Source organism: Alosa alosa, chromosome 1 (assembly GCF_017589495.1).
Source record: "Alosa alosa isolate M-15738 ecotype Scorff River chromosome 1, AALO_Geno_1.1, whole genome shotgun sequence".
Classification (NCBI taxonomy): Eukaryota; Metazoa; Chordata; class Actinopteri; order Clupeiformes; family Clupeidae; genus Alosa; species Alosa alosa.
In genome coordinates, this window is record NC_063189.1 from 2,174,911 (window position 1) to 2,187,666 (window position 12,756).

Sequence of the window (12,756 nt, forward strand, 5' to 3'; positions counted from 1 at the left end):
AGAGTGGGCTTAGACCTGCGGAAATCCACCACCATCTCCTTGGTCTTTGAAGTGTTAAGTTGAAGGTGATTGAGTTTGCACCATTGCACAAAGTCCTCCACCAGGCTCCTGTACTCCTCCTCCTGTCCGTTCCTGATACACCCCACAATTGCAGTATCATCAGAAAACTTCTGCATGTGGCATGACTCGGTGTTGTAGCGGAAGTCAGATGTGTACAGGGTGAACAGGACTGGAGAGAGCACAGTTCCCTGTGGCGCTCCGGTGCTGCTGATCACAGTGTCAGAGAGACATATGAGACATGTATGTGTGTATATAGATATATATATATATATATACACATACATACATGTGTATATGTAGAGAGAGAGAGAGAGAGGAAGAGAGACAGAGAGAGACGGCAAGGCTCTACTATCCATTGGGTTGCCATGGGGATGTTTCTGGCTTCACTCTCCTGCCAGTTAATTACTGTGTGGTCCATGTATGTTGTGCAGTTAATTACTGTGTGGTCCATGTATGTTGTGCAGTTAATTACTGTGTGGTCCATGTATGTTGTGCAGTTAATTACTGTGTGGTCCATGTATGTTGTGCAGTTAATTACTGTGTGGTCCATGTATGTTGTGCAGTTAATTACTGTGTGGTCCATGTATGTTGTGCAGGGGGTGAGTGGATGTCTGCGCTGAGAGAGTGAATGAATGCCAGGTGTTTGATGGGAAATTGAGGTTACTACTGATGTGACAATAAAAATGACAAAGAAGTCTCGGGACACACAGCCCTTCCTCAGACTGATCAGGAATCACACGGCCCTTCCTCAGACTGATCAGGAATCACACGGCCCTTCCTCAGACTGATCAGGAATCACACGGCCCTTCAGACTGATCAGGAATCACACGGCTCTTCCTCAGACTGATCAGGAATCACACGGCCCTTCAGACTGATCAGGAATCACACGGCTCTTCCTCAGACTGATCAGGAATCACACGGCCCTTCAGACTGATCAGGAATCACACGGCTCTTCCTCAGACTGATCAGGAATCACACGGCTCTTCCTCAGACTGATCAGGAATCACACGGCCCTTCAGACTGATCAGGAATCACACGGCTCTTCCTCAGTTGCCCTTCCTCAGACAGCAGTGTGTCCCGAAACGTCACATGTGGTGAATAAAAAGAAAATAATAATGGAGCTCTAGTGTGCGGACTTCACTAGTGTGTCTAGTGTGCGGACTTCTTTGTCATTTTTATTGTCACTTTTTGAGTCCAGCACCTACTTTTTTAACATTTAGATGTGCGCACCTTTTTCTACATTATTGGATTACTACTGATGTGAGGCCTGTGCTTCATTGCATTAGATATGGTGCGATGGTGCGTTAGTGGATGACATTGAGGGTCATAGAGGGGGAATCAGAGTGGATTCATCAGATTCTGTTTGCATTAATCAGTCAATAGTGTTTTATGGAAATGCATGACATCCACACATGTAAGTATATCAGAGTGTGGGTAAATAGAGGCCTGAGTGACATGTTTGATGTCTGTAGGCTATAGAGGAAATAGGGAGATGATAAAGAAAAGCAGCTTTTCTCTTTGTTCAAATCTCCTCTGTTTAATATCAAACTCTAATCATAGGCTTCTTAGCAGCATTCAGGGATAAGCCAAGCTAGGTTACTTGGGAAAGAGATGAATATAAGGCAAAAGGATCTGAAATTGCTTTAGTTAGCTCTAGTAGCTTGTGTTAAGAGCCTCTACAACATTATTCAAGCAAGAGTGAAAAATTTTCTTCAATTTTCTGTTGTGCTTTTTAGCTCAGAGTGATTTTCTAAAGGACTCTCTTTACACATTCTACTTGATACTGACACAGCCCAGGTATCAGAATGAGGCTTTTAGTGGTAGGCTTGTCCTTCAGGTTTCTGTGAGCAACTGACACAGCTTTGTGTTTGGAGTTTACAGATTTAAATATGTTGAGCCATATAGTCCGAAGAAAATCCACATAGCAAACATGTTATAAAAAATACAGGAAAATACTGTGTGGACACTGACAGCTGCGCTACATTTCAATGCATTTTAGATTTTATTATCACCAATTCATTATAATTCCCTATATATTATTATTTGTATATGCCATATATCATTTATTTATTTAGCATGCAGTAAATAAAGATATTAATGTCTCTGCAATCTGTATGACGTTTACAGGAAAGTGTCAGGGACACAGGGTCAGAAAGTGGTGACTGGCTGAAATTAAAAAAAATATGTATTATATCAATAAGACCCTTGGCTCAGTAATATAAGGCCCATGGGATGTACAGTTTGTAAACATAAAATGAGAATTGCTTTGTTGTACAAAAGTGTAATTCGTTCAAGATCTTGGAGATTTTTAGGATCAGTGAAGTCAAGAGATTAGAATCTCTCCTTAACATCCCAGCGTAATCCCCAGGGAGTATCATATAGGCTTTGTGTCTCTCACTCTCAATCTGTCAGGCTGTAAATGGGTTTGCTCCACTTTCATGTGGGCTGGGAGATTGGGGTTTCCAGTGCCACAGTCCAGGGTCTTTGCCGCCACAGAGGTTAGTTGTTTTTTCTTGTAAGTCCCCACCTGTCGGGTCCCTCTCTTTGCTTCTGCACATGAGTGGGTTTAGCAGTGCCGGCCTTCCTTTTCTCTAGCCAGATGACGAGAGCAAAATCCCTGCGCTGCCTCAAGTTCGGTGTTCTTAGCTTGGCTTTTCATTTGGGGCATTACTGAAGCTTTTAAATAAAGCTTAATTCTGTTTTTGCGCCCTGACACGACCTCCCTAAAATGCCTAGCACAGATGTAGGCCGCTGTTTAACGACAAATATCATGTTGTGTTGGCACAGTTCTCCAACACTGAGGAGTGTTTAACGACACATATCATGTTGTGTTGGCACAGTTCTCCAACACTGAGGAGTATTTAACGACACATATCATGTTGTGTTGGCACAGTTCTCCAACACTGAGGAGTATTTAACGACACATATCAAGTTGTGTTGGCACAGTTCTCCAACACTGAGGAGTATTTAACGACACATATCATGTTGTGTTGGCACAGTTCTCCAACACTGAGGAGTATTTAACGACACATATCATGTTGTGTTGGCACAGTTCTCCAACACTGAGGAGTATTTAACGACAAATATCATGTTGTGTTGGCACAGTTCTCCAACACTGAGGAGTATTTAACGACACATATCATGTTGTGTTGGCACAGTTCTCCAACACTGAGGAGCACTTTCAGTTACACTTTACTTGACAGTGTCGACATAAGAATGACAAGACACTGTCATGAACGTGTCATGAACAAGTTATAAACGTTTATGATATAACGCTTCTGTTATTAAGTGACATTCGGTTTTTGTCATGACAAGTTAAGGTTAGGATTAGGGTTAGGTTTAGGGTTAGGTTTCAGGTGTCATGACAGTGTCATGTGTTCACGACAGTGTCATGTCACTCTTATGTTGATACTGTCAAGTAAAGTGTTACCGTATTTTCATGCAGATTCTGACGCACAATCTTACAGTAGTTTCTTTCTCTGCTCTCAGCTAGAAACATTGCTATCACGAAGCTCCTTGAGCAGCAATGCTGTTCTCCCCACAGTTGATTATTAATTCATAGGAAATAATAGCAGTGGATGGAATGTTTGAAGTAAATTAGTGGAAGCAGTTTTAAACCAAGGTCATTTCAGAGGAAGCCCTTATACATGATTACAGTACATTTAATCAAGAGCTGTGTTCTTTTTTCCAATCAACAGTATGAACCTTAGTAATGAAATGAACTATATCCACAGGAATGAGGGAAGTAGAGTGAAAGAAATTCATGAACTCAGTGGCACCAGCGTCTCAAATGATTTCCCTGTGTGGTCGCCACCTCCTGTATGTCTTTAAGACCTGATAAAATAAAATCTTTTAAAAATCTTTTTCCTTCTTCTCTCTTGCACCCCCCCCCTCTATCTATCTCATTTCCCTCCTCCCCCCACCCGCTCTGTCTGTCTGCCGCTATCTCTCTCTCTCTCTCTCTCTCTCTCTCTCTCTTTCACACACACACACACATACGCATTACGCATGCACACACATACACACACGCTCTAGGTCATCAGTGGCATCTTTGTGCTGCAGATTGTTGGAGATTACTACTTACTACCTCGGGCACACGAGCCCAGTACGAGGTCAGTGGTGGACGTGGATGGATGGCTCGTGAGACAGCAGCCTTACAGTGGGCAGAGGGAGACGTTCCGCACGTCAGTGAGCAGGCCACGGGGCATCCTCATCAAGGTAAGTGAAAAGAATGGCTCGGAGCGCGGCACCATCACCCATTTCTCTTCTCCTTTTTTTGTCTTTGAAAATGACTGAAGTAGATACAGAGAAAATGTGATGGAACTCCGCTAGAGGTCAGAGAAAAGTACACATTAGCGGTTTAATGATTCACTTTCGATTTTTTCATCAACATACTTCATATTTCAAGGTTCTTTTTTAATAAAGTTGGCCTGACCCTTTTTAATAAAGGGAAAAGGGTTTCAACTTCATTTCAACTTCAAAAGTTCAATTTGTAGTTTTTGTTGTCAATGAAAAGGTAATAGTTCTACAGTATAAAGGTTCTGTCTTTTCTTCGGTGCAAGGATCCACAAATTAATTCTCAATTTCCCTTCTAGTGTCAGAATAATTGGACAGGATTGTCTACTTGTCAAGCCCCCACACAATGCCATTGCATTTTCTGAAAACTATTTTATTTGTCGTTGTTTTGACAATATTTTAATAAAAAGAACTGTATATTTTAACATTTAAAAGGTCTACACTGAACAATCATTCGCTTGCGTACAGCTGTCCTACTAAAAGCCTGAATGTTTAATTTCATACTGCATGCACCTCCTGTTGGGCATGAGACCTAGTAACTAACGCAGCGGCGCAGAGCTCGCAGATCTCCATCTGTTGCCGTCCACATCTGGAGTCGAGGCAGACCAACATCTGTGCTGCAGAAGCGCCGCACGCCTCTCCGGATCTCGCGGCTAGGCTCGTTCGCTCCCAAATCTCAACACACAGTGTATGTGTGATGCACAGACTTAGCGCTGGTGTGTCATCCATCGTACTGCGAGTGTCTGTGTGGATTTAGTGTGCTCTGAGCCTCACTGCAGTATGGTGTATTATCTGTTATGTATCTGTATTGTAAATAGACTTGCCACTGAATTTTCAAACTCAGACTTGTATTTTTTTGTATCTGTAGTGTTGGACTGCGGGTTGACTCTCACCACTGTGTGTGTGTGTGTGTGTGTGTGTGTGTGTGTGTGTGTGTGTGTGTGTGTGTGTTTTCCAAGCGAGTTGTGTGACCTTACACATTTTTATAAAATAAAATTTGTAAAGTCACCTCATGGCAAGTTTCACCTGTATAATGTTTCAATTGCAGAATAGTAAAAGCATAGGAAAAATACCTATTTTGTGACTCATGTCTCGTGCAAATATTCAAATATTTGCCGTGAGGTAAAAGCCACACTGTTCACCTCAGACAGTGTGGCAACTGCAGTATCACAGCTGAGGTTCTGAATGCCACCATCCATAACACATCCATCCTGCAGCTCATAAATGCTGCAGTGTGCTGTGGATCCGTTCTGCGCTCCGCTTCCTCGACCGTGGGTCTTAAGCAGAGGTGAGGCCCACTTGGGCCGGCCGAGGGTGCCGCAGCGCCTCGGGGGTGTGCGGTTAGCACGGACGCTCAATGGTGATTTATGCCCCCAATGTTGTCTTCCAGGCAGCGTTGCCACTGCTGACTTAAAGGCACCTAATCCTAAACCGCATCCCAACCCTAACCCTAACCTTAACCCATGCCTAACCCTAGTGCCTTCCAGGCAGCTCTGCCTTGAAGACAACGTTGGGGGCATAAAACACCAAGAAGTTAGCACGGACGCTCTTAGCAGGGTTTGACCGATGTCAAGGCATGGACACACACTCTCTGGACTTCCTTTAGGCTCAGTGCTGTGTGTACTTGAACTAAGATGTAAATTGAGATGGGAGTTGAGTATTTGTTTCTGTGTTGAAATTGGCAATCATGTCTTGTTTGAACAGTATGTTTGATAATTGTTGAAGTTGCTTTATAAAGATTTATATACTTTAGTTTAGTTTAGTTTACATTAAATAGAATATACATTAAACTTTGAGATGTTTATGAGTCATGTGTTAACCGTGTGTGTGCATGCCAATCACTTACTGTAAATGATGAAGTGTGAAAAAATCTCAAAAAGAGTAATTGAAAATATCACACTTTTAATGATGCTGAAACTGTGTGTGTGTGTGTGTGTGTGTGTGTGCTTAAATAGACAGCCCTCCAGACATCCCTTGTGTCGGCGCTGATCTGATCTCAGGGTCATGGTGTGGTGTTAGACATTCCTCTGAGGGGGAGATGCAGTCTGGACATCTGTGATGATGGAAACACACACATACACAAACACACACACACACACACATACACACACACACACACACACACACACACTAGGGAGGATGCTGTTTGTGGTTATGTGCCATTTTGGTCGTTTGTTTGGGTGCATGGCATTTAGGATAAGACATGAAATACAGTAGGTGTAATGTAGTGTAAAAAATTGTTTGAAACATTACAACCAATGCAGTGTATTCGAAACAAATTAAAGTATAAATTATATGATTTACAGTAACTTCATAAAAATACTTCCTCTTCCTTATCTCCCTAAACAGATGCCTGTGATTGGAACCTTACAGTAATGCACAGTGGAATTATTTTGCATTAATTTCATTCTTCCATTTGACATCAAACACAGCAAGACCAACACACATGCTCTTCTCTGTGCAGATGGGATGTGTTTATTATGACCGCCGCGCAGCGCTTTTTCGCATGGCCAAATTTCCTTCAAGGATTCCTGGGACACTGAAAGACCGGGGTACACGAAACTTGGTGGGCATGTAACCCCACATGGATAGCATGGAACCATCGTTTTTCGTTTTGATCTGTGGCCCCCCCTCTGGACTGGAACCCCCGAAAGGAGGGTAGGGCAGACACAGTTTTCTGTGAATATCTCAAGAACCTTAGGGTTTAGGAGGACCACCTTTTTTTGTATGTTGATCTCAAGGGGCCATGTCAACCCATTCCATAACCACTCACTTCATGTATAGCGCCACCTAGTTAAAAACAAAAAAGTAAAAATAAGGTGTTGTAATTGAAGGTATCTGTGACCTAACATAGTCAAAACTGCATGAAGTTGGAAGTGTAGGATCATTATGACACCCTCTGAATGCACGCCAAGTTTTGTGGAATTCCGTTCATGAGGGGCCACACAATAAATTAATTTATGTTACTATACACCAACTGGCTGGAGGTGGCCGGAGACAGTTTTCTTTGAATATCTCGAGAACCGTAGGGCCTAGGAGGACCACCTTTTTTTTGTATGTTGGTCTTAAGGGGCCATGTCAACCCATCCCATTACCACTTATTTCATGTATAGCGCCACCTAGTTAAAAATTAAAAAGCAAAAAATTAGGTGTTTTCATCACAATATCTCTGGCTGACATGGTCAAAACTGCACGAAATTGAAAATGTAGGATCATTATGACACCCTCCGAATGCATGCCAAGTTTTGTGAACTTTCGTTCATGGGGGGCCTTACAATAAAATAATTTATGTGTACATTTAGTGACCGAACACCAACAGAGTTTGCTGTGAATATCTTGAGAACCGTAGGGCCTAGGATGACCAATTTTTTTGCATATGTTTGCCTCCAGGGGTCATGTTAACCCATTCCATATGCACACATGTGCATAAACAGATACACACGCACACACATATATTCACAGTAATCATACGTATGACACATACTCACACAGTAGACATTATGTACACATGCGTACACATGCATGCACATGCACACACACAGGCACATACGCAGGCATACACACAAGCACGCACACACACACACACACACACACACACACACACACACACACACATAAACATAAACATGTACACGCACACATGCACACAATTCAAGAAGAACAGGCAAAATGGGGGTGGGATTGTATAAAATGAATTTTACATGTGAAATCTATGAACTAATCATGTTTTGGTACTTGTTGTCTAGCAGATACCAGTGAGAATTGAGTGTGCATAATGCAATTTAGTGAGACAATCATATATGCCTTTCAGCGTGATTTATTTTTGTGGAAAAATTGTGCTGGACTGGGCGGCGGTCATATTTTGTACCGCTCTGCGGTACATCTAGTTTCCATCTCATCTAGAAGACCAACACACTTGCTTTTCTCTGTGCTGATGGGATGTGTTTATTTCCATCTTATCTAGAAGACCAACACGCATGCTCTTCTCTGTGCTGATGGGATGTGTTTATTTCTCTCTCATCTAGCAGTAAGAGCATCATTTCCATGTTCCGCGTCTTCACCTCGTGTCTGTGAGCCGCTCTGTACCTGCCTGTGGACCATGCCCATTCCTGTCACCGCAGGGGATGATGGTCAGTTTGGATCAACTGAAACACCTCTTAGCAACATTATATTGATATGTAAGGGATGATATTTAGTTTGGATCAACTGAAACACCTCTTAGCAACATTATATTGATATGTAAGGGATGATATTTAGTTTGGATCAACTGAAACACGTCTTAGCAACATTATATTGATCTGTAAGGGATGATATTTAGTTTGGATCAACTGAAACACCTGTTAGGAACATTATATTGACATATAAGGGATGATTGTTAGTTTGGACACTTGTAAACTAGCCTGACGTAGCCATACTCAATTCTAGTCAGAACTTCCAGACCTCAAATGTTGTGGGTGGGACTAAGTTCGGCTGGCACCCAGGCTATACTTAAACACCTCTTAGGAATATTATTTTGACAATCTAAGGAATGATAGTTAGTTTGTATACTTAAACACCTCTTATGAACATTAAATTGATAAAGGATGATGGTTATTTTGGATCTACAACAAATACCCCTCAGCTGCAGTACTGAATATTAAATCTAAATATGAAATTGTGTCTGAAAGCCATTTTTATTTTTTTAATTAGTAAAAATGAAACAGTTAGATCATTAGCCTCTACTTCAGTGAATTGTGATTTTACACAATGTGTTGAGAGGATGCACATCCCTGCTCTTCGAGTGCCTCTTGGTGGAGAGAAGTGGAATTTGAAAAGAATGAGATGCCACCCATTCTACTCAGTACGGTGTCACACATCTTAGTACACTGTTGCTGTGCACGTGTTGTGGAGGACTGGAATAAGGGCTGCACTGTGCTGTCTTTCTGCATTGCCCCTTTCCTCAATATCTCCCTCTCTTCCCGTCTTCTTCTCTTCCCTTTCTCATTTACTCACCCTTTCTTTTCTCTCCCTCTCCATGTTTCTATCTGTCTGTCTATTTGTCATTCATCCATTTTTCTCTCTGTCTTTCCTCTCTCCCTCACTTACTCTTTCTCTTCCTGTCTCTCACGTATGCCCCGCCTCTCTCTATCATATCTTCTCTCTCTCTCTCTCTCTCTCCCCCTCCTATTTCTCTCCCTATCTCTCATGTATGCCCCCCTCTCTCTATCATATCTTCACTCTCTCGCTCCCTCCCCCCCGTCTCTCTCTCAACTCCCCTCTCTCTCCCTCTCTTTCTCTCCCTCTCTCTCTCTCTCTCTCTTTGATGTCTCTTCCCCCTCTCCCTGTCCTCTACCCCACAGCAGTCCCATCAGACAGCGCTTCACAAAGTGGCAATGGTGGGGAGCCGTGATGGTGTCGCAGCTCTTATCAAAGGTGGCTGCGCTCTGGACCTGCAGGACAAAGCAAGTATCTCTTCCACCGAGAGACTCTTACCCCACTTCACACTGCACTCTTGAATCCAATGTGTTGAAACGCCTGGTGTGCTGAACATCTTGACCCTCATCGATTTTCTGAGACACGAGTCTCATGCTTTGACACCTAAACGGAAATCAGCAAAACAGCACCTCTCACATACAAAGCACTGGAAGTGTGAAACAGTGAAACAGTTTCTTGAGGAAACATACTGATCTGGGGACTGAGATCCTGTTTTTAGATTGCACACATCCCACGTCTCCTGATCTGGGGACTGAGATCCTGTTTTTAGATTGCACACATCCCACGTCTCCTGATCTGGGGACTGAGATCCTGTTTTTAGATTGCACACATCCCACGTCTCCTGATCTGGGGACTGAGATCCTGTTTTTAGATTGCACACATCCCACGTCTCCTGGAAGTTCCACATTGATGCATTTTGATAGCGGCTCCCAGACCCCCGGAATCTGCCAGCAAGAGTTCATGCATAATAGTGTGTGTGTGTGTGTGTGTGTCCACGTCCACTGGGTTGTCTGATGGATGTCAGAGATTATAGTGGTGTAGTGCCATTATATACAGAGTAGGTTATGTCACCGCCTTTTGAGCACTTGATTCATAATGCACTTGCATTGTGACCCCCCTGTGACTGATTGGTGTCTTGGTGAGTTGTGGTGTTAAGAACTGAACTGTGTCACTTGACATCACTTCCTCTTTGGCAGGACGGAAACACTGCGTTGCATGAGGTGTCCTGGCACGGCTTCAGTCAGTGTGTCAAACTCCTGGTGAAGGCCGGCGCTGACGTCCACGTTAGGAATAAGGTAAATACCCCAAACCTACGTCCACGTTAGGAATAAGGTAAACACCCCAAACCTACGTCTACGTTAGGAATAAGGTAAACACCCCAAACTTACATCCACATTAAGAATAAGGTAAACACCCCAAACCTATATGTCCACGTTAGGAATAAGGTAAACACCCCAAACCTGTCCATCCTTCAACACCAAACCTATCCAGTGCTATCCAATCCAAACCAAAACGAGCCAAACCAGAGGAACATACAGTGAAACATGTTTACTGATTTATTCAGGTGACTTCAGGAGCAACCACTGATCTTGTACACTCTTAAAATGAATGTGTTGAAAACAACACAAACTGTGTTGTCCCTATCTGGGCACAGAGGTGTGTTAAAAACAACGCAAGTTGTGTTATTTTCAACACATTATTTAGTGCTGTATTACTTTTGTAAACATATACTGTAGTAGAACATCATTTGATCCAGTGGTTACTCCAAGAGTTGCTGGTAAAGCCAGTAATCCCCCTTCATAGACATGAGTGCTTGCTAATCCTGTTCAATGCAGTCCAATACAAACCAAAAGAAATCAATGTAAACCAAATGTATCCCATGTAAACCAAGTCAATAGTTTATATATTACAACCTCTCAACCTCTCAACCTCTCAACCCTCTCAACCCTCTCAACCTCTCAACCTCTCAACCCTCTCAACCTCTCAACCCTCTCAACCTCTCAACCTCTCAACCCTCTCAAACCTCTCAACCTCTCAACCTCTCAACCTCTCAAACCTCTCAAACCTCTCAACCTCTCAACCTCTCAACCTCTCAAACCTCTCAACCTCTCAACCTCTCAACCTCTCAAACCTCTCAACCTTTTAACACCCTTTTCTCTCCCCTCTTCCTCTCTCACGCTATCTCTCTCTCTCTCTCTCTCTATCTCTCTCTCTCTCCCTTGCTGTCTTTCCCTATCTCTCTCTCTCTCTCTGATTCTCTCTCTCTCTCTCTCCCTCTCTCTCTGATTCTCTCTCTCTTTCTCCTTGTCCAGGCAGGAAACACAGCATTGCATCTGGCCAGTCAGAATGGCCACTGCCAGAGTGCGCGTCTCCTACTGCTCGGAGGATCCCAGCCCGACAGCAAGAACCATGTTTGTCGAACTGTGTTAATCTGACCACACACTATTTACACACAGCACCCAGCGGCTCGCTCGCTATTTAATCCAGGCCTAATCCACCGGATTTGTGCACGGCTGCATTGAAAGAGTCATTTGTCAAGCACACAGAAGAGAAAGTAGTATTTAAGTCATGCTCATGTTTACATTGAGAACAAGCCCACAAAACATACAGACTTTTAACATAGAGCCGTGGCCTACTGGTTAGGGCTTCGGACTTCTAACCAGAGGGTTGCCGGTTCGAACCCTGACCAGTAGGCACGGCTGAAGTGCCTTTGAGCAAGGCACCTGACCCCTCACTTTCTCTCTCTCTCTATCACACACTCTCTCTCTTTCTCTCTCATGTCCTCTTGCTATCTCTCCTTCTCTGTCTGTCTTTCTTTCTTTCTATCTCCCATTTCTTTCTTTGTTTTTCTCTCTATCACACACTCTCTTTTTCTCTCTGTTGTTCTTTCTCTCATTTCTATCACACTCTCTCTTTCTGTCTTTCTTTCTATCTCCCTCTCATGCTGTGTTCCTCTCTCTCTTTCTCTCTCACGTTGTCTTGCGATCTCTCCCTCTCTTTCTGTCTTTCTCTCTTTCTATCTCTTTTCTCTCTTTGTCCTTCTCTCCCCCTCTCACTATCAAATTGTGCTGCCATATTTAATACTTCCCTTCCTCCTCGCTGTTCTCTTTGCTTCTTTATCAGGTAGGAGACACGTGTTTGCACATCGCCTCTCGCTACAATCAGTTTGCCATGATCAAAATTCTGCTGGGCGCTCTTTGCTCTGTGGCAGAGAAGAATGAGGTAGGTTGCCATGGCGCTCACCCAATGCTGTACCAGGGTCAACACCATTTCCCACGCAACACCTCGGGAAAAAAAAGCTTTTCAATTTCCAGGAAATTAATTGGTTATTCACTGACCTGCACGGCCAGTTAGCATTTACATATGAAGTGTGTTGCTCATGACCTGTTATTATGAAATGATATGAGATTTGTGTATATAAATGAG

The 12,756-nt window shown here is 43.1% G+C and overlaps 1 protein-coding gene across 1 annotated transcript in view; it reads left to right on the forward strand.

Moving 5' to 3' along the window:
- ankrd6a (ankyrin repeat domain 6a) overlaps positions 1–12,756 on the forward strand; it is a 42,932-nt gene that overhangs the window by 20,017 nt on the left and 10,159 nt on the right. The window contains exons 3-8 of the mRNA XM_048252110.1: positions 4,123–4,278; positions 8,382–8,486; positions 9,696–9,797; positions 10,527–10,625; positions 11,643–11,741; positions 12,454–12,552. Coding sequence (XP_048108067.1) covers positions 8,481–8,486; positions 9,696–9,797; positions 10,527–10,625; positions 11,643–11,741; positions 12,454–12,552 — 405 coding nt within the window. The 5' untranslated portion in view covers positions 4,123–4,278; positions 8,382–8,480. The remainder of the gene's footprint in view (positions 1–4,122; positions 4,279–8,381; positions 8,487–9,695; positions 9,798–10,526; positions 10,626–11,642; positions 11,742–12,453; positions 12,553–12,756) is intronic.